Source organism: Balaenoptera acutorostrata, chromosome 14 (assembly GCF_949987535.1).
Source record: "Balaenoptera acutorostrata chromosome 14, mBalAcu1.1, whole genome shotgun sequence".
Taxonomy (NCBI): domain Eukaryota; kingdom Metazoa; phylum Chordata; class Mammalia; order Artiodactyla; family Balaenopteridae; genus Balaenoptera; species Balaenoptera acutorostrata.
In genome coordinates, this window is record NC_080077.1 from 9,434,066 (window position 1) to 9,454,448 (window position 20,383).

The 20,383-nt window shown below is 38.5% G+C and overlaps 1 protein-coding gene across 1 annotated transcript in view; it reads left to right on the forward strand.

Annotated features, from left to right (window-relative positions):
- SERAC1 (serine active site containing 1) overlaps positions 1-20,383 on the forward strand; it is an 86,582-nt gene that overhangs the window by 35,329 nt on the left and 30,870 nt on the right. Inside the window, exons 2-8 of the mRNA XM_057527857.1 lie at positions 3,080-3,178; positions 5,679-5,715; positions 8,294-8,430; positions 10,787-10,876; positions 12,134-12,265; positions 14,006-14,127; positions 15,132-15,260. Coding sequence (XP_057383840.1) covers positions 3,088-3,178; positions 5,679-5,715; positions 8,294-8,430; positions 10,787-10,876; positions 12,134-12,265; positions 14,006-14,127; positions 15,132-15,260 — 738 coding nt within the window. The 5' untranslated portion in view covers positions 3,080-3,087. The remainder of the gene's footprint in view (positions 1-3,079; positions 3,179-5,678; positions 5,716-8,293; positions 8,431-10,786; positions 10,877-12,133; positions 12,266-14,005; positions 14,128-15,131; positions 15,261-20,383) is intronic.

Below are 20,383 nucleotides of genomic sequence, written 5' to 3' on the forward strand. Positions count from 1 at the left end.
TTACAGGTAAAGCTTTGTGATGAAAACACTGAAATTACTTAGCACGAGAATATAACATGAGGAAAAAAGAAGAGCACAGGTGGAACCCACTGAAACACTAATACTTAAGGGCTGGGTGGAGGCAGCAGAGACAACTGTAAACTCAGTAAGAGCAGGGAGTTGTATTGCTTTATTCACATCTCAGGTTTCCATCCCTGACAGGTGGTAGGTGCTCAATAACTGAATAACTGTTGAATGAGTAATGGGATGGAGCAGCCAGTAATAGGGGAATCAAACTAGAAAACCAGGTGTCATAGTAGCTAGAGGAGACAAGGAGGGAGTAGTCAAATGCTTTAGACAAAGACAGTAAGATGGTGACTGAAAAGTGGATTTAGCAGCAAAGATGTCACTGGTGACCTTGGGGAGGGCTGTTTCAGGGCTGGAGGAAGACACACTGGGGAAAGAATCTTAGGAAAGGGAGGTGAGAGAAGTGGCAGTAGCTGGAGGGCACTTGGGTAGACCGAGTGTTTACTTTTTTTTTTCCAATTGTTTGTTTTTGTGTTTTGATGGGAGAAATTGGACATCCAGTATTTAGTGGGGAGGAGTAGAAAGAGCTGATAGAGAGGAGGGAGTGTGTGAAGATTAAGAAGAGAAAGATAGATAATGAGTCAAGGTCCACATGGAAGGGAAAAAAATGATATCTAGAACATAGATGGTACATTTCCCTTCGAGAAAGGGATGAGACCTTTTCCTCAGAAATAGGAAAGAACAGTGCAGATAAAAATCCATTTGGAATCTGGAAAAGGCGATGCAGATAAAGATACGAAAGTTGGCCAGGGTAGATTTCCTGTGATATTAGAAAGCTTAGGCTTGAGGGTGCCTTACTTGCATGGGCCCCTGTGAGTGCTAGGAGTTACTAGGAGTTGTAATGTCTTAGGGAGGGAGGAACACCAGAGTGTAATCCTGAAGTATTTCTATGTAAGCATTTCTGACAAATTAGCTAATGAAATCCCAGAAGAAAGATATCAAAATTTCTAAGACTCCAGTAATTTATTGTGATATCTTTTCTCATTCTAAATCACTTTCATTTTAGTACCTAATTTGATATTTGTGGTTTTGTGGGTTTTTTTTTAAAGGAACCTCCCCTTCCCCCACTGTTTGAATAAATGTTGATTCCTTCAATACCTGGATCAGTCCCTGCTTGTAGGTATGGGGGCAGAAGTTGAGGGAGTTCAGAGTCATAATTTTCTGAGTGAAATAAGAGACAAGATCATTTGAAAAGGATGCAGGTAGGGTAGGACGCTTGGCAGAGTATGTGAATGTTTAGAGCAGTCATCATGGGGATGAGAAGAGAACTGATTAGGGACAGCAAATGTCATTCTGAGAGCATGCTCGCAGTTTGCCTTTTGTCCCCCTGCCCCCAATTTTGGCTGTCCAAGTGTAAGGACAGAGAAAACACATGTTTCAGGTTGGGGCTGCAGGATAGTAGAAGGAGGAGGGCTCTGGTATGTTGAGGAAGCAGGTAGAGAGAGAGGTTGAAGTGATGCACCCCAGAGTCGAGGCTGGGTGGGGAAGGAAGTACAACCATGGGACGGATGCTCACCCCCAGAAAGCAAGGATGGATGGTTTGTTGAGGCTGGAGAGCAGTGAACTGGAGATAGTCAAGACGCTGAGAGAGTTGAAAGAGAGTTAGAGTTAGTTTATTCTGGAAAAAGCTGAAAGAGCCAGTGATGTCATTTGAGGAAATCTAGAGGGAAATAAGATGAGGAAGTGTATTTCCACTATACTCATTCATATCCAGGACTTGGTGGGAGGGGAACCTGCTGGCGGGTGGTTTGTTTAAGTTAATACCGTGAAGGTTTTTAGGCCAGATAAGTAATAGTAAACAATATTCGTATAATGTTTTATAGTTGACCACTTTCATAGTAGGTGTCGGGATTGAAGGAAGCAGTAGATTTTTGCTCTGCATTTTTGTTTTAGTCAAAAGTTTTCATGTAGTAAGTAAAATGAAAATCTATACATAAACTCTTAGTTTACATTGCATTCTGCCTTGGTTTTATAAGCATCTACTTCGTTGCTGTCTTTGTATTATTTTTACCATTATCCTGTGTCTCATAGAGAAGTAGCAGCAACCCTTTAAACAGTGAGAAAATAAGATACAATGACCTTTAAAACAGTGACCTTTACAAGTTTATCTGTTGCCTAAACTAGTTTGCTTAGTCATCAATTGAGGTACTAGAATTACAAGAAAAAATGTTTAAGCTTTTTATTTTGTGTTATTGCTAACAGATTTTCTTACACATGTACACCAAGCAGTTTCCCCCTTAATCCCTGTAAAGCTGCCAGAAGTTTTTAATGTATTAAACCAAAGACCATTTCTCACATGAGTTCCTCAAGGCATCTTCTTTCTTTTCTCTTATTGCAAAAGAAAAAAGAAGAAAGAAACGTCTCATCCAAAGACAATCTACGATTCTAGAATACTGAGTTGTTCTAGAAACCATCGCATCATATTTAGATCATCTTTACTCAGTTGATGAAATAGTCGAGCAAAAGGATAGTGATTAAATAGTTGGGCAACATCTCCTTCTTTGACAGGATGCCAACAAGTAACGATTAAATTTCAAAGATTTTAAACAATGTTGGGTACCATCTTGAAGGCGTTGGAGAAAAGCTAAACACTTCTATGGGTCCTAAGTATATCTTCCATTCAGAGCTGCTTTTCATTTCTGTAGGGACTTCAGTCACTAAAGATAAATATATCTATATATATGCATATATATATTTTTAGAAGGCATTAAAATTTTTTTGATTCCTATGTTGATATTCTGATTAATAATCTCTTTTCGTTTTTCCTACTAATCATTGTTCACAGTTGGACACAGTTTGATGAATAATCATCGAGGTACTAGCAAAATACTATTCTAATAAGTCTGCTTTAAATTTTTAAGGGAGAAATTTTTTTCTTTAATTGAAAACTTTTTTTCCAGGTCGTGAAAAATCTAACTCTGTGGGCAGTCTACTGTGATTATGACATGTTCTTATAGTTAAGAGAAATGTTTTTAATTACATGCTAAATTAAATGTGTTATAATTGTTCTAAGCACACAGAATGTCCCTGGCTGCTTATTGCATCATCTGTTGCAGAAGAATGGGAACCTCAACTCCTCCGCCAAAAAGCACCACACACTGGAGAGATGTCAGTGAGTATACTTTAAACAACAATATCTTCTTGTAGAAACAGTGATAGAATTGTGGTTAAGTTTCCAGGGTTGTCCACAAAAACTTATTTAATCCATGATCAATCTCAAAGTTGTTTGTCTTTTCTGTACTAAAGGTTCACCCCAAATTTGTACGCTCAGAGCCATGCATACTCCTTTTTCTTGGGAATCTTTTCCCTGCCCTATGTTTCCGGTCAGATTCATACTCATTCTTTTAAACTCAAGTGTCACTGCATTCTTATTCAGCAGCCATTTATTAAGCTTCTGTAAAACATGGTGCCAGGCACATGTATTAGGTTCTGGGAATTCAGTGGTGAACCAGGAAGATGTTTTGCTTGCCCTACAGGAACTTAGGATCTAGCACTAATCTACTGTCTTTATTTGTAAATCTTTATTTACATTACTTATTATTAATCTTTATTTGTAAAATGAGAATATTGGCCTAGGCCATCTTTCATTCATTCTCCTATGTGTCAGGTACTATTACTAGGCCCTGAGGATACAATATTGAATAAGATGAAGTCTCTGTCCTCATGGAGCTTCCTTTTGATCGTTAAGAAAGATCAGTTTTTAGGATAGACCCTTTTCATCTAGAAAATTCTGTGATTTTGTATTTTAAAAATGAGGAGTGGGACAGAGAAGGGAGCTTTTCTTCTCTCATCATTTCTAGCAAAACACACTCAAGAGTAGTAAATACACTTTGGGGTAGGAGAAAAGGCTGTGAGTCTGTATTCTGTTTCCAGGGCTTAGTGAAAAAGAAACATCCTAGTAAGAAGAAACAGATGGCAGCAGTATAAGAGGAAATAAACTGGCTGCTCCCGGGGAAGTCCAGGAAGCCATCTTGGAATGAAAAAGGTCCCAGAGGGGTTGCACAGTCAAGAAGCTCTGTGTGTCACAGCTTTCCATCTAATCCCTGCAGATTTTCTGGAACTGTCCTCTTTCCTGTTCTGGAACCACTGGGTCCTAGAGTTTGGGAGGAATTTCCATCTCCCTTGGCTGATGCATAGGGAAGTTGATGGAGGGAAGTTCCTTATCCCTCAGTAGGGAGGAGAAATGTGTTCTTGGCAGCATAAGTTGAAGGTCTGAACAAAGGGCTACCTACCTCTATACATCCAACAAATTATAGGTTACATAGATATTCATGGGCTGCCTGCAGTCCCTCACCATCATGGGTAGTATATTAGTTAACATTGTGTTCAGTACATATAACAGAAACTAGACTATAATGGCTTAAGTTAGTAAGGTTTTCATTCTTCTTACATAACAGGAAGTCAGGATGGAGACAGTTTAGGGCAGGGACCACAGTTTAGCAGTTCTCTCGTCTTCCTGCTCTGTTATCTTATTGTCCTCATGGTCACAAGGTGTTGCTGAATCCCAGGACATCAAGAAGGCAGAAAGACCAAAAGCCATGTTATGAGGCTTTGTCTTTGTATTTGGGGAGGGATCTCTCCCTATAGACTTCCATCTATATCTATACGTTTATATAGATGTATCACATCTATATATATATGTGTATATATATATATTGGCTACGGCTGTGTTGCACAGCCAGCCCTAGCTGCAGAGGAGTCTTTAGGTAGTAATCAGGTATCTTTGAATATCTTTAGGTAGTAAAGAAATTTGAATATCTTTAGGTAGTAATCAGGTTGTGTTAGTAAGAATTAAGGGGCTTATGTGTATTGAATAGGCAGCTAGCTGTGTCTGGCACTAGGACATTTTTTTTTTAATATTAAAAAAATGTTTTCCAAGTTCCAAACAAAAAATTTATAAATAAACTTGTAGGATGTAACCTATATCTTTTTTAAAGATTTTTTTGAAGTGGACCATTTTTAAAGTCTTTATTGAATTTGTTACAGTATTGCTTCTGTTTTATGTTTTGGTTTTTTGGCTGCGAGGCATGTGGGATCTTAGCTCCCCGAACAGGGATCAAACCCACACCCCCTGCATTGGAAGGAGAAGTCTTAACCACTGGACCACCAGGGAAGTCCCTAACCTATGTTTTAAATGGGACTACCTATATATGGCACTTAACCACCAATTATAACATAATTTCTTTGGGAAGAATCATTTTGTGTCCCACTTCACAAACATAATCCCTTAATATAGTCTTAGGTAGTGATATGGAGAATTCTTCCCATTCCTTTATTTAACTGGTTGTGAACTAAAAAAAATCAGGACAGTTAGCTCCCTGGACATTGCATTCAGTGAAAGCACTTTAGGCCTGGCAGTATCAGTAGTGCAGCAAAACGAGGGTTTCTTACTGATTTAGTGTGGAGGATGGCAGAGTAAGAAGAGGTGGAGGAAGGGGAGAATTAGTATGAAATATAGATTATATTTTTGACTCAGTGCTTATTGGTTCATTTTTTGTATCTGGGAATAGGAAGCCATGTGTTGATAGTAAATGATTATATTAATGGAAAAATATCAATTTTTCCAATTGATACTCATCACATTAACTTTTTTTTCCCCTTTCTTTTTGAAGGAAATATAATAAAGTTTACTGGATCACTTATTTTAGGGTAAGTGTCAACTGTGAAATATTAACTGGCTTTATGATACTACTGTTTGAAATCTCAGTGGAAGTGATTTACAGGTAGCATGGGGCAGTGAAAGGGTATAGATTTTGGAATCTGTAAACATGTGGATTCATCACTGGTTAATCACTGGTTCTACCACTTCAGTGTTGTCTTGACCCAGTTACTCTAACTCCTGAGGAGTGTTTTCTCTTGGATCGAGGTGTACGGTGGGGATTCTACCCACCTGGCACTGTTTCTCTGAGGGAAGCACTTGGCATATACAGAGCAGGCACTCACTAATTAGCTTTCACACACCTAAAATCACATCTTGTGTTAGGTTATAAACAGGGTGAAGAAGGTAAAAATCAACTATAGTCAGAATTACTTTTGAACACCCTTTAGGTCACCATAAAGCTCTTATGAAAGGAAGTTGAGGTTGACTGAGAAAACCAATAGATTGACACTCTCGTCTCAGGCTGTTTCAGAGGCACCTGCTTAATGAATGGAGTGACTATCTTCCCCAAAATCGTTATTTTTCATTCTCTTTTCTTTCCTTTTTTTTGGGGGGGGGAGCGGGGGATATATATGTAAAGTTTATGTCTAATACTGTTCTAGTGTTTTTGTTAATAATATTCTTTTTCATTAGTATAAATATAAAATCAACTCTTAGATGCTAAAATGATAAAGGAGATATATTTGGCATTTTACCCGAATACGTACATTTCTCCATGACATTGTAAGACAAAACATATTTAGATGATTTTTTCCTTTGACTCATTCCAGGCAAAAGATAAATGTATATTCTTTTCTATAATGCAATTTCTTTGTTTATATCACAGTTATATTCAGGAATATAGTGAAAATCACAATCTCTGGTAAAGAATTTTGTCTTTCATGGAAAGCATGATAAAAATACTGCATAGATTTGTTCTTTTTGGCTGCTCAGATAGATTCCCCAGGAGAGGTGATGATTCTTGAGAGCTTTCTCTCTATTCTTCTGGTACTGGCCAGTGTCTGGCCTTTCTGTCTTACTTGCTTTTGCTTTAGGGTGGGAAGCTCAGAAAAAGACTTCATAAAACTGTTGTTTCTAAGTTGTGAATCCAGACAGAGTGCAGCCTTTGTGTCTGGATTTAGTGTAGGTCAATCTGATAGGGGAAAAATCCTTCATTTTAGGATACACAACATTGTATTTCACTTTTTTTTTTCTTTCCAGTTTTCTTTTTTTTTTTTTTTTTTTGGCTGCATCGTGCAGCTAACAGGATTTTAATTCCCCAAACAGGGTTGAACCCGGGCCCTCGGCAGTGAAAGTGCGGAGTCCTAACCACTGCACGGAATTACACTGCAGTAATACAGGAATTCCCTGTATTTCACTTTTCTTAAAAAATAAATTTACATATTTGTTTTTGGCTGCATTGGGTCTTCTTTGCTGCACGCGGGCTTTCTCTAGTTGCGGTGAGCGGGGGCTACTCTTCCTTGCCGTGCGTGGGGCTTCTTATTGAGGTGACTTCTCCTGTTGTGGAGCACGGGCTCTAGGCACACGGCCTTCGGTAGCTGTGGCTCGCGGGCTCTAGAGCACAGGCTCAGTAGTTGTGGTGCACGGGCTTACTTGCCCTGCGGTATGTGGGATCTTCCCAGACCAGGGTTCGAACCCGTGTCCCCTGCATTGGCAGACAGATTCTTAACCACTGCGACACCACTGCATCCCCTGTATTTCACTTTTAATATTTGATTTTAGGTATAACTCTTAGGAGAGGAGAAATTTTCATGTGCTGGTGATAAGGAGTACAAATTGGCTAATCTTTAACAAAAAACAGTTTGGCATTATCTAGTAAAGTTGAACAATATATATACTTTCAGAAAGTCTGTAATTTTACTTCTAGATATGTATCCTAGAGGAACATATACACATGCATACAGTGTAGATGTATACAATGTGTAACAGTATTATTTGTAATAGACTCAGACTATCGATAGAAATTCCCTAAATTGCCCGTCTGTGGTAGAACGGATAAATAAGTTGTAGTATAGCTATACAATGGATGAATCACATACCGTGTGAAAATATAAATGCATGAACTCCAGATACATGTAATAACATGGATGCATCTCACAAACAGAAGGTGAACTAAAGAATACATACAGTGTGATTCCATTCCTGTGAAGTTCACAGACAGACAAAACTAAGCCCCGTTGTTTAAAGGTTCATGTTTAGGTGGTGAACTATAAAGAATAGCAAGGATATTACTATAATAAGACCCAGAATAATAGTTAGCTATAGAGATGAGAGAGTGGGTCAGAATCAGAGAGGGATGCACTGTGGGCTTCTGGGTACTGTTAATATTTTGTTTTTTTTGCCTGGGTACGGTATTGCAGCTATATATTATTATTTGTAAGCTGAAATGTGTGTATACATTTATACGTATATATGTATAATGTATGTTATATGCACATTACTGTATATACGTTATATTTCCCAATAAAAAAGAAAGAAAAAGTTCTACAAAAAGCTTAATAAAAAAGAGTGGCTCCTGTGTTATATTTAGATCATATATTTATGATGAATTTTTTGTTTCTTTTTAAGAGGTTCTTTATTTATTACATATGAAGTTCTGGCCTTGAAGAAGTCTTTGACATTAGATACTCAAGTGGTAGAAAGAGAAAAAATGAAGTCATATATATATGTGCACACAGTTTCTTTAGATAAAAGAGAAAATCACGGTAAGTTTATGGTAAAGTAATCCCATTTTCGTGAAAAATGGAAGCTACTTATTGAATTTAAAAATGAGTAGGAATGTAAATTGGTACAAACACTATGGAAAACAGTATTGAGATTCCTTAAAAAATTAAAAATAGAACTACAGTAGAACCAGCAATGCCACTCCTGGGTATTTATCCAAAGAAAATTCTAAAAGATTATACACCCCTCTATTCACTGCAGCATTATTTACAATAGTCAAAATATGAAAGCAACCTAAGTGCCCATCAGTAGATGAATGGATAAAGAGGATGTGGTACATATATACAATGGAATATTACTCAGCCATAAAAAGGAATGAAACCTTGCCATTTGCAGCAACATGGATAAACCCGGAGGATATTATGCTAAGTGAAATAAGTCAGAGAAAGACAAATGCTGTATTATTTCACTTATATGTGGAATCTAAAAATAAAACATGAATAAACATGAATAAACAAAACAGAAACAGAATCGTTTCTACAGAGAACAAACAGGTGGTTGCCAGAGGGGTGGGGGTGAGGGGAGGAGAGAAATAGGTGAGGGCGATTAAGAGGTACAGACTTCTGTTTACAAAATAAATGAGTTATGGGTATGAAGTGTGGGGAATGTGGTTCATAATTATGCAATACCTTTGTGTGGTAACATGATAACTGGACTGAGCGTGGTGATCGTTTTGAAATGTATAGAAATATGGAATCACTGTGTTGTATACCAGGAGCTAACACAGTGTTGTAGGTCATTATACTTCAAAAACAAACAAACTCATAGAAACAGAGATTGGGTTTGTGGTTACCAGAGGTGGGGCATGTGGGGGAAGGGGAATTGGATGAAGGTGGTCAAAATGTACAAACTTGCAGTTATAAGGTAAATAAGTACCAGGGATGTCATGTATAACATTAATAAATGTAAATGTAAATGTAATTAACACTGCTGTATGTTATATATGAAAGTTGTTAAGTGAGTGAATCCTAAGAAGTTCTCATTACAAGGAAAACATTTTTTTTCTTTTTCTTTGATTTTGTATCCATATGAGATGATAGATGTTCACTAAACTTGTTGTGGTAATCATTTCATGATGTTTGTAAGTCAAATCATTATGCTGTTTACCTTAAAGTTATACAGAGCTGTATGTCAGTTGTGTTTCAGGAAAACTGGAAGAAAAAAACTATAAAAAATAAAAAATGAGTATTTAAAGCACAATATTAATAAAATAGGTTCAGCTAACTCTACGAATCACCAAACCCTATGAGAACCAAGTTCCTAAAGAATTAATTGAAGATCAAATTTTGGACTTTCATATTTAACCCAAATTTGCAGCTCTCCTATAACTAAGTCAGATGAAGACTAGCCAGCTTTTTTAGTCTAAACTTGGAGTTCCTCACCTTCATGAGGACTGTCAGTTCAGAGGCTGGTCCTCAGTTTAGCAAGCATAAAAACATGATTTTGTCACTGAGCTCAGAGGTATTTTTGCTCTAAGGCATTTATTCATGCACACTAAACTCATGAGATGGATTCAGAAGTATGAACACCAACTTATCTACAGAGGGAAAAAATCTGTCGTTAAGGCTGGAAAACCTGTCTTTACTAGTCAGAACACTCCCCTTCTCCATATTTTGGTCACATGGAAACCCAATTAGTAGTCAGACGATTGCTTGGTGAACATGAAATTTTAGGGCAGAGGAGTATCTTTTCATCAGGATATGGGTAGCTTGGTGAGTCATCACACTAGATTTACAGCTGCCCGTTCTACGGTGTCAGCCAGAATGACCATGCCTGTGAGCACTTCACATTCCCTGAGTGGGCAGGCCCTGCTGCTCCCCTGTCTACAGCTGTGTGTCTCACCACTCTCTCCTGTTTGTGTTTATTGTTCTTTCACCTTCCTTAGTTCAGCGTGCTTTTATGGTGTGTTACAATTTCAATTACACAGATAATTTTCATAGCATATAATTTGCCTATATAGTAGAGCTTAATCTCATTAGTAAGGTATCTCTGAATTTCACTTTGAGAGTGGTCTTTTTAAGTGACATTTTCCTGAATGTAGTTAATCCTATGTTGTATATGAGGATTTTTGTAAGTTTTAGTTAGTGTTTTTGTTTTTGTTTTGTTTTTACTTTTTCCCTGACTAGGAAAGCAGTGGTTTTTTTGGGATCTAGAGTTCTGTGTTCCCATAATGGTTTTAGTTGCTTTTAAATAGTGACAGTAAAAAGAGAAAGATGCTGTTTTATATTTTCTTTTTGAAGAAATTGGGGTTTAGTTTATACATTTTTTTCTTTGAAGTATTGGAGCATAGCATTAAGAGTACCTACTTGGTTTTATTTAAATTTGTAATCATTTTAGGAATCACCTACCAGGCAAGAAAAGAGCTTCACAAAGCAGTAAGAAAAGTATTGGCAACATCAGCCAGGATATTACAGGGTCCATTTGCTGGTAAGTGTCACGTATTTAACTGAGACTCCTTATCAGTAATCTGAAAGTCATTCGATGATCAACCTGAGATTTTTTTCCCATTTCTTATGCTAACATTTATTATAGCTATGGAAAATTGAGGAACATTATTCTCTTGGGCTATATTTAAGGGCTTGATGCCTTGGACTGTTTTCTTCCTTCTATCTTTATGGATACATTGTTGTTAGATAGTTGTAAATAAATATTGAGACTCTCTTGATGAATATTTCAAAATTTAAAATTTGTTAGAAAATCACTCCCATGCTTTCTCATAATGAGAATATTGCATCAAAAATGTAGATTTCACAATCAGGCAAATCTGCATTGTGAAGCTGGCTATAAAAGAGCTGACCTGATCTCTTTAAAAAGTTGGCATCATGAAAAAAAAAAGGTGGGAAAACTTTCTAGAATTAAGATACTAAAGAGACTTAATCAGATCCTGTTTTTTAAAAAACCAGCTCTAAAGATATTTTGAGGACAATTGGAAAAATTTGAATATGGAGTTGGACTGAATTTTAGATGATTTGGAAGATTTTTGTTAGTATTCTTGGGTGTTAAAATGGCGTTGGGATTATATAGGAGAATGCAGGCTTATTCTTAGGAGATGCATGTTGAACTGTGAAAGGGTGGAATGTCATTATTTCTGCACCTTTCTTTCACATAGTTCAGAAAAAAATACACACACATCCTGGGGAATTCCCTGGCAGTCCAGTGGTTAGGACTTCATGCTTTCACTGCTGAGGGCCCGGGTTCGATCTCTGGTTGGGGAACTAAGATCCCACAAGCCGTGCAGTGTGGCAAAAAAAAAAAAAAATACACACACATCCATATAGATTAAGCAAATATGGCAAAATAATAACATTTATTAAATCTAGTTGTGGTAAGCATGTGGATGTCAATGTATTATTCTTTTAATCTATCCCATATGCTTGATATTTCTCATAATACAAAGTTTTTTACGGAAAAGGAGCCAAAAAAAAAAATCTCATAGTGAAAGCAACATAATATTATAAAACAAAAGCACATACATAATATACGTAACAAATAAAACAAAATAATATGACGGAACTGAGAACAAACCTATCAGTCATTATCAACACCTGGAGATGGATATAACTTTCCTATTGTAGATTTCAAATATTTATAAATTACTGTCTTAAATGTGAGGATGAAAATGTTGTTTTAACTGTTCACATTGTCTTTTTTTTTTTTTTTCTTTTTTTTTTTTTTTTAACAAAGACACCTTTAGTACAATTGACATAGAAGATCACGAATGTGCTGTGTGGCTGCTCCTGAGAAAGAGCAAGTCCGATGACAGAGCAGCACGACTGCAGGCTGTGCAGGAAATGTCAGAGGCCCGTCACTGGCATGGTAATGAGACCCTCTGAGCACCTGGCACACCGTCAGCCAGCTCTTGGTTTCTGATGTAAAGGAGAAGGGAAGGAGATATTAAGGAAGGAAAATAATGCAGGAAATATTAGTATATGTAAAAAATATTTTCAAAAAAACTTAAAAGAAACTCCAGTGATAGAGAAAGTGTAAAACCTGCTGGCCTGGTAGTCACATTGTGTTTGGTAAGAACAGCCTCAAAACTGAGGTAGATATATTTGTATAACTTTCTACCAGAATGAACTTTTACTTGATTGGAGAAACTCTTGATTCTGATAGTTACGGCCTAATGTGTCTGTGTTTTTTTTTGGTTCCTATTTAATAAAATATATTTTAATTGCTGGCTGCATCAAAGTTATATTTGCATTCACTTCGACAGTCTATTTGGCTTTAATACTAATACTTGGTCAAATGTGCCTAATTTGCATGTGTATATTTGTTTTTTAAGGAAGATTTTAAATATTTAGTTGTATTTAAAATCACAAGTTCTTCAGTAAAAGTACATGAGCAAGAGATCAGATCTGCTCTGAGTACAGGGACTAAAGTATACTTTGTTAGTAGAGTCATCTTGTAAAAATGGGTAAACAAAAAAGAATAATGTTTTCAAAGAAAAATTTAGTCTCAGAATAAGGTCTCTGTCTTCATACAAGTTAATTAGTTTGATTGAGTGGTGGCTATAATAATTTATAATAATTTGTAATGTAAAAGTAAGCTTATTTAAGCGAGTGGAGACTTAGAATAAAAATCTGTTTCAAAATCTGCCTTCCAGGACTCCATTTCAGACTTCTACTGTATCAGAAAAATCAAAGTTGGAGCCCTGGCATGTACATTTTTTAAAAGTTCCCCACTTGATTCTGAAGAACTCACCCAAGTTATATAGTGCTATTATTAAAAAATGTCTCCTTCAGTGGCTGCAGTTTTTTTTGATACATGTCCTTAGTCCATTTGGGATGCTATAACAAAATACCTTAGACCGGGTAGCTGATAAACAACAGAAATTTATTTCTCATGGTTTTCTGGAAGCTGGGAAATATAAGATCAGGGTGCTGGCAGATTCTGTGTCTGGTGAGGATTGAGGGAGCTCTCTGGGGTCTCTTCTATAAGAGCACTAATCCCAGTCATGAGGGCTTCACCATCTTGACCTAATCACCTCACGAAGGTGCTACCTCCAAATACCGTGACATTGGGGATTAGGTTTCAACACATGAATTTGGGAGGGACACAAACATGCAGTCTATAGCAATACACAAAGAATAGAATGGTGAAATCATGAAGGCTAAAACAAAGTACTACTGTCTGGAACCTCAGATTATTCGTGGGCTTCATGGAATGCCAAAGCACCATATAGGTACCAGGGGACGACAGATTTAAACGGAACTCACCTTTTTTGAGTAGTGATCAAAATAGCTTTTGGATGATGGAATTTTTTTTTTTTAAGGACAAGTTAAATTGGTTCTGACCTATCAGTTTTCACGTTTGAGGTTTATTTTTTTTCAAAAAGGTTGGTTTGATTGTGATATATCTAGATATATGTTGAGAATTATGAGATCAGTCATGGAAATGTTGGATATTTAGCTTACTGGTATTGTAAATGCAGTTGCAGTTAAAAAAAACTTGGGAAATTTTGAATTACAAACTTGTAGTTTAAAAGTTAAGTTGGTCATTTAACCTTTGAAACAACCATAAGCTAATTTGGGTGCTCGCAATATACTTTTACAATAGATTACCAGTATAGGATAATTGCTCAAGCCTGTGATCTGAGAACTCTTATTGGTCTGGCACGAAGCAAAGATAGTGATCTTCGCTTCTTTCTCCGCCCACCTCCTTTACCATCTTTAAAAGAAGTAAGTAAATAAAATAATCCAGTGAGTAAAAAATGTTTAATATATCATCTTCACTTTGGGTGCAAAATAACCATTCAAAAAGAAGTTTGTTGGCTACTTGTCACAAGCAGGTAAACTAGGGTGTAAACCTGCAATTGTAGTTTCCATTCCAAGATTTCTTGATTCCACAGGAGGTGCTGTTTCTCCTAAATTATTTTCCCCTATGTGGAGTTGGGAGTCTCTATACACCAGAGGGTGGCTTCTTAGCATATCAGCATCCATAAATTGGTCCTTTGTTCTAAGGTTGCTATAGAACAGTTTTTCTCGACCTCAACACTACTGACATTTTGGGCCAAATAATTCTTTGTTGTTGGAAGCTGTTCTGTACACTGTAGCAGCATCCCTGGCATCTACTCATTGGATGACAGTAGCACCCCCGTGTTGTAACAACCAAAAATGTCTCAGATATTGCTGAATATTTCCTGGGGTGCAAAACAGTCTCTGGAGAACTACTACATATAGATATTAATGTACTAATATACATGGATATTAACTGTTAACTACTAATATAGATATTAGAGCATGTTCCTTGAGCACTTTTCTCAGACTTTTCTAGAAAATGAAAATCTGAAAACTTGCAATCCGTCTTTGAAAAATAGAAAAACAAATTATTCTAGATATTAGTTATTAGAAAAAAATCAGATAGGAACAAGTTCTGCATATTAAAAAGCCAGCTTTAGTTAGAAAGAATGTAATAATTCATTTTGAGTCAAGATGTGAAGTAGCCTATGAGGCGAACATCTTGAGCTATGCTTTGCAATAGGTCTTTCAGATTGAGTTAGCAGACATTAAAGTATAGAATTCAAAATTAAATGATTCTCTACTTACCAGGGTGGTGACTGTTTTCAAGACTAAAAGCACTGATTTACCTCTCCTGTTTTGTTTTGGCTTTGATTCTTTGGGTACTTTTTGTTATACTCAATTGTTGAGTTTAATTATGAAGAATTTCTTTTCCTTTATTTCAGGATTCTTCCATTGAAGAAGAGCTCAGACAGTTGCTGGCTTCTTTACCTCAAACAGACCTAGATGAGTGTATCCAGTATTTTACATCTTTGGCTCTGAGTGAAAGCAGTCAAAGTCTAGCTGCTCAGAAGGTTAGCTAATTTATTCATTCAGTAAGTATTTTTGAGTGCCCACTTTTCCAAGATATTGTGCCAGGGGCTCGCACTTAGAACTTCAGAATAGGCATTCATCCATGAACTGAATAAACATACTGATTCCTGGTTGTGTGTCACACAATGGGCTAGGTGTTTAGGATAATGGGGAGACAGGTAAATAAACAAAGTCACAGAGTGTGTAAGAGAGATACAGGTTACTCCAAGAGCCCATCACTCTGTTTAAAAGACCATTTTAAAAAGGCTTCATAGGAAGTACTCTGAAGTCGCATCTTGAAGAATGAATAGTAACTGGCAAGGCTTTAAAATATTACCTCTATGTTGGTGATGCCTAAATTCAATATCTCTAGCCCTGTGTTCTCATCTGAGCTCTAGATTTGAATATTCAACCTCCTTCTTGACGTCTCTACTTGGATGTGTAATAGGCATCCCAACTTTACATGCCAAACTCACCCACCCTCTGCAAAGCTCTTCCTCCTCTAGTCTTTTTCATTTCGGTAGAGGGCAGAGCACCCACCTAGTTGCTTAAGCTAAAGCCTAGGAATTCTTGATTCCTTTCTTCCAGGTTCACCTAATCAGCAGTTACTGTGAGCTGTTCCTTCAAGTACACCTTGAATCCCTTTGTCTCAGCACCTTCACTGTAGCCACTTACTCCTGGCCACCATCATCTCTTCTTCGTAGTGTCCTGTTCTTTCATCTTGCTTTCTCTTCTTCCTTTCACTTAAAAATAATTTTAGAGTCTCTTTCACAGTCTTTTATTATTTAAGTTTATTGGGGGTTAATTCCTGTTTGTGGTGGCACAGACTCCCCCTTAGGTTATATTGCAGATTAACATGTGTTAATCGTTTTTACTGTGAGCTTATCTTTAGCCAGATTGATTGTTTTCTATGGGAGTCCCAAGCACCTCAGATTCTAAATTTATCTCTACAGCGCAGTTTTTGTGTTTGCTTCTTTTGGATACCCTAGGAGTTCACTGTTAGGAACTAGTTTTTTATGTTGATTCCTTAGTTTGGAATTTCTGTAGCACATAGGTAGTATAAATTCAGATATATCTATGGATGGCAGAGTCCTAGAATTGTGATTTCTCACTCAAAGCCCCAAGCAGAAACAGGCTTCTTGTTGCTTTCATGGGCTGCTGGGCAGAGTTTTTCTAGACTCTCTTATAGACAAGGAGGCAATCTTTCCAAGGTTCTGCCTTTATATAGGGATCTCAAATCTAGCTCCCATAGAATGTGAGACTCAAAACCACATCTTCTGCACTGAACAAGTGTTAAAAGCCCATCCTGAGGTGCCTGCAGGAATTTTACATCATCAGCTATGTGTTTATCGCTTCTGCTGAATGTTCTGTTTTCAATTCTAGCACCCAAGGGTTTCCCTTTATTTATTTTTATTTTCTTTAGAGCTTGACTTTGTTTTATTTTATTTTATTTTTTTAAAGATTTATTTATTGTTTTTTTATTTTTGGCTGCATCGGGTCTTAGTTGCGGCACGCGGGATCTTCGTTGAGGCATGCAGGATCTCTCATTGAGGTGCGTGGGCTTCTTCTCTAGTCGTGGCGTGCGGGTTTTCTCTTCTCTGGTTGTGGCATGTAGGCTCCAGGGCGCATGGGCTCTGTAGTTTATGGCATGTAGGCTCTAGTTGAGGCACATGAGCTCAGTAGTTGTGGCACGTGGGCTTAGTTGCACCGCAGCATGTGGGATCTTAGTTCCTTGACCAGGGATCGAACCCGTGTTCCCTGCATTGTAAGGCGGATTCTTTACCACTGGATCACCAGGGAAGTCCCTGAGCTTGACTTTGTTTTAAAATAGCTTTTGTTATATTTTATTAAACATGTTTATCATGGGAGGTGTTCACCATGTCAACTAAAGAAAAACACACAACCTAAAGTTGTGAGTTAAGTTTTATTCGGGGCACCTTACTTAGGACTGTAGCCCAGGAAACAGCGTCTCGTATAACTCTGAGGAACTGCTCCAGAGAGGTAAGGGAGGAGCCAGAAATACTGAGTTTTTGTTGGAAAAAAAAGCCACGTAGTTGAACATCATAGATGACTGCTAATCACAAAGAACACACATCTCAAGTTAATGATTTTATGTAGGGGAAGATGCAAGAATCTGGGCTCTCTGAAATTATTCCTTAGGTATGTACCTTAACTATCTAGGGCCAGTATCGAGCACAGAATGTTTCACGTTTCCCTCCTCCTGAATTCCCCTCAGGCACACAGCGGGTGGGGGTGCTGCCGTGGCTGAAGGCTTGATGGTGGGCGCCATTGTTTGTTTTCTGTAATGGCAGGCTACGTTCTTTGTCCACAACTGGAAGCCAAGTTCACCATCTTGCTGGATCCAGAAAGCTTCCTTATCGTGTCTCCATCACCTCTGTGAGCTACAGACACCACATCAACCTCTAGCCTCCAATTTACCTCTCCAGTTCTGTGTCCTCACAGCAGCCAGAGGGATGTTTTTAAAAACACAAGTTAGATCCAGTCATACTCCTGCTTGAAGCCCTCCAAATGGCTTCCCATTACATGTTAAATCTGAGCCCTTTACTTTTTGTGATCCAGGCATGGACTGGCCCTTGTTTACTGGTGTGCCTGCCCCTGGGGGTGGTGAGAAGATTGAGAGGAAGGTGCCACTAGGCACAGTTACAGAGTGTAAACTTTGTTTGGTGGCAAGGAGTCTGAAAACTGAAGGAAACCATGCATTAGATGAGGAGGGCACAGTGTCTGCGGTGTCCTCAGAGCTCAGAGTGCTTCACGGGGAAGCGCCACTCCTTTGGAATAAGGCTGCCTTCAGACGGGAAAAGGCGCCCCTTCTGATGGAGGTGTTGGTGTTCTCTCCCCACCTCTTACTCCCATTGACTAGATGTGAATACCCGGCAGACAACTACCCGCACGTGGCAGAGGGCTGCTGAGTGAGTCAGAGCAGCGTCCTAGGCGTAGCATCCTAAGCAGACTCCCACCCCGGCCCGCCCGACGGCGATTACTGAATGCCATTATTCTTGTGGTATCATTTCAGCAAGACTTTTGTCTTCGTAAAATATCTCTTACATCTCTAAGAGAAATCAAAACAAATTATAATCACTATTACTATAATAACTAATCAACTCATTGAGGAGAAAGTATTTTATCAGTAAAACAAATCATAGTATTTTATATTCTTTTACCAAGTGAATTGCCAACTAAAAATTGGCACTCGCCATCTGCCTCTACAAGAATTAAGTCACTGGCCACTGCAGCCACTGACCATCAACGCACCCTGAAAGGAGTTCAGGGCGGAGATCGGGAATGAGGTGCTCAGTGCTCTGGGAAAAACTGGCAGGACAGGCCTTCAGAGAGTTAGACATTTTCAGGAGAAGATTTTATGAGCCCAAGTTCTTGCATCTCCTCATATCTAGAGAAGCACTGAAATCGTTAGTGGTGACAACTGCTCCTCGTGACGAGCAGCAAGCCTCGGCCAAAACGTGTGCTTGACAGCACATCCCCCCTTCTCTAAAATCGTACATAATACTGACCTTTCCCCTGACCTCTTCGGGGCAGTTCCTCCGAGCTGTCTGAGACGCTGTCTCCCTGGGCTGTAGTCCTCATTTTGCCCCAAATAAAACTTAGCTCACAACTCTCACGTTGTTCATTTTTTTCAGTCAACAGAATGATTTGTCTTTTCCTCACCTCTGTTTTTATGAGAAATTAGGGACATATCAGTAGATATGACTTCTCTAGTGTACTTTTTATAATTCCTCCTTTCGACCACGTCTTGGAGTCGCTCCAGTGAAGCGTAGTCATTGCTTTCCTCTTGACACTCAGAGCGCCACTGCCTGGCCACCAGAACCTGTTCCTTAGGCTGACCTCATTATCCTTTTAAGTTCCACCCCCAAGGTGGCTGTGAGAGCACCTTTGTCTTCTGAGAGTACGATGTCCCCGGCTCTTCGTGATGCTCCTGCCCTACAACGAGCGCCAGCTGCTCCTGCAAGGCGTCTCCCACTGCCGTCACTCACTTCTCTCCTCGCTCCCGTGCCAGAGCTCCTGGAACCTGGCCTGATGTTCCTCATTTTCAGCACAGAAGATGTTCTGCTCATTACTATTCAGTTACCATCCCTCTGCCTTTTATAGTGTTCTGTCACCTTCTACAGTGTTTCCTTACCTTTTGCTAAGTGAAGAGGAGAGTGGTTGAATACACTATGCCACTTCTTTTCTGCCCAGAAGTCATGGCCTCAGCCTGCAGTTTAAAGAAGGAGCATATCTGTAGTTAGTTTAATATTGAAATAAATATTTAATTTCAGTTCTGAGGTCCCATCTCATCAGATCAGTAAGCAACTCCATCGTAGTTCCTCTTATTTCCCCACCCCCTCCCCAGTTTAGTCAGGCTCTGGATTTTTTTATATGTCAGTAAGTTGGGGATGAAGGAGTGGGAGGAGCATGCATCTGGTTTTTAGTGATCTGATCAGTTTATGACAGACCTGTCCCGTGATGATCCCCAGGCTCCCTTCAGGCGGGGTGCGCTGCTTCTGTACAAAACTGCTCACGTGCAGAGCCTCCTCTGGGCTTCAGCAGATAGCCTACAGTTATGATCGGGTTTAGAGCAGGGCTTCTTAACCTCTGTACGCCCAAAGGTGCATCCCTTCGGTGATTTGGTAAAGTCTACGAACTCATTTCTAGATGCATAAAATACAGTTCATAGCATTACATGGGAAACCAATTATATTGAAATACTGTTATCAAAATAAAAAATTTGTAACATAATATACGTACTTCAATTTCAAACTTAAAGAATTGCAACAACAATACATTTCACTAGATTTGCCAGTGATTCATATTTTATCCCACTTGTTTTATCATTCCGCATTTACTCTCCCTCTTTCTATAGATATATTTTTATATGTCTATTTACACACATTTGCTGTTTCCACCCTGAACCTTTTGAGAGTTAGACGCAGTGTCGATTTTAGGTCACCAGTGTGAGAACGTGCAATTGGCGTGCAAAGGAACGATGAGCATAACGTTCTTTTCAGGTAGCTGCAGCAAGTGATACGTGGTGGGGAAATAGCTGCGCTTTCTGTTGTTGAGAGTCACACAGACTGCTGCTGTTGCTGTGGTTTATTGTCTATGTTTA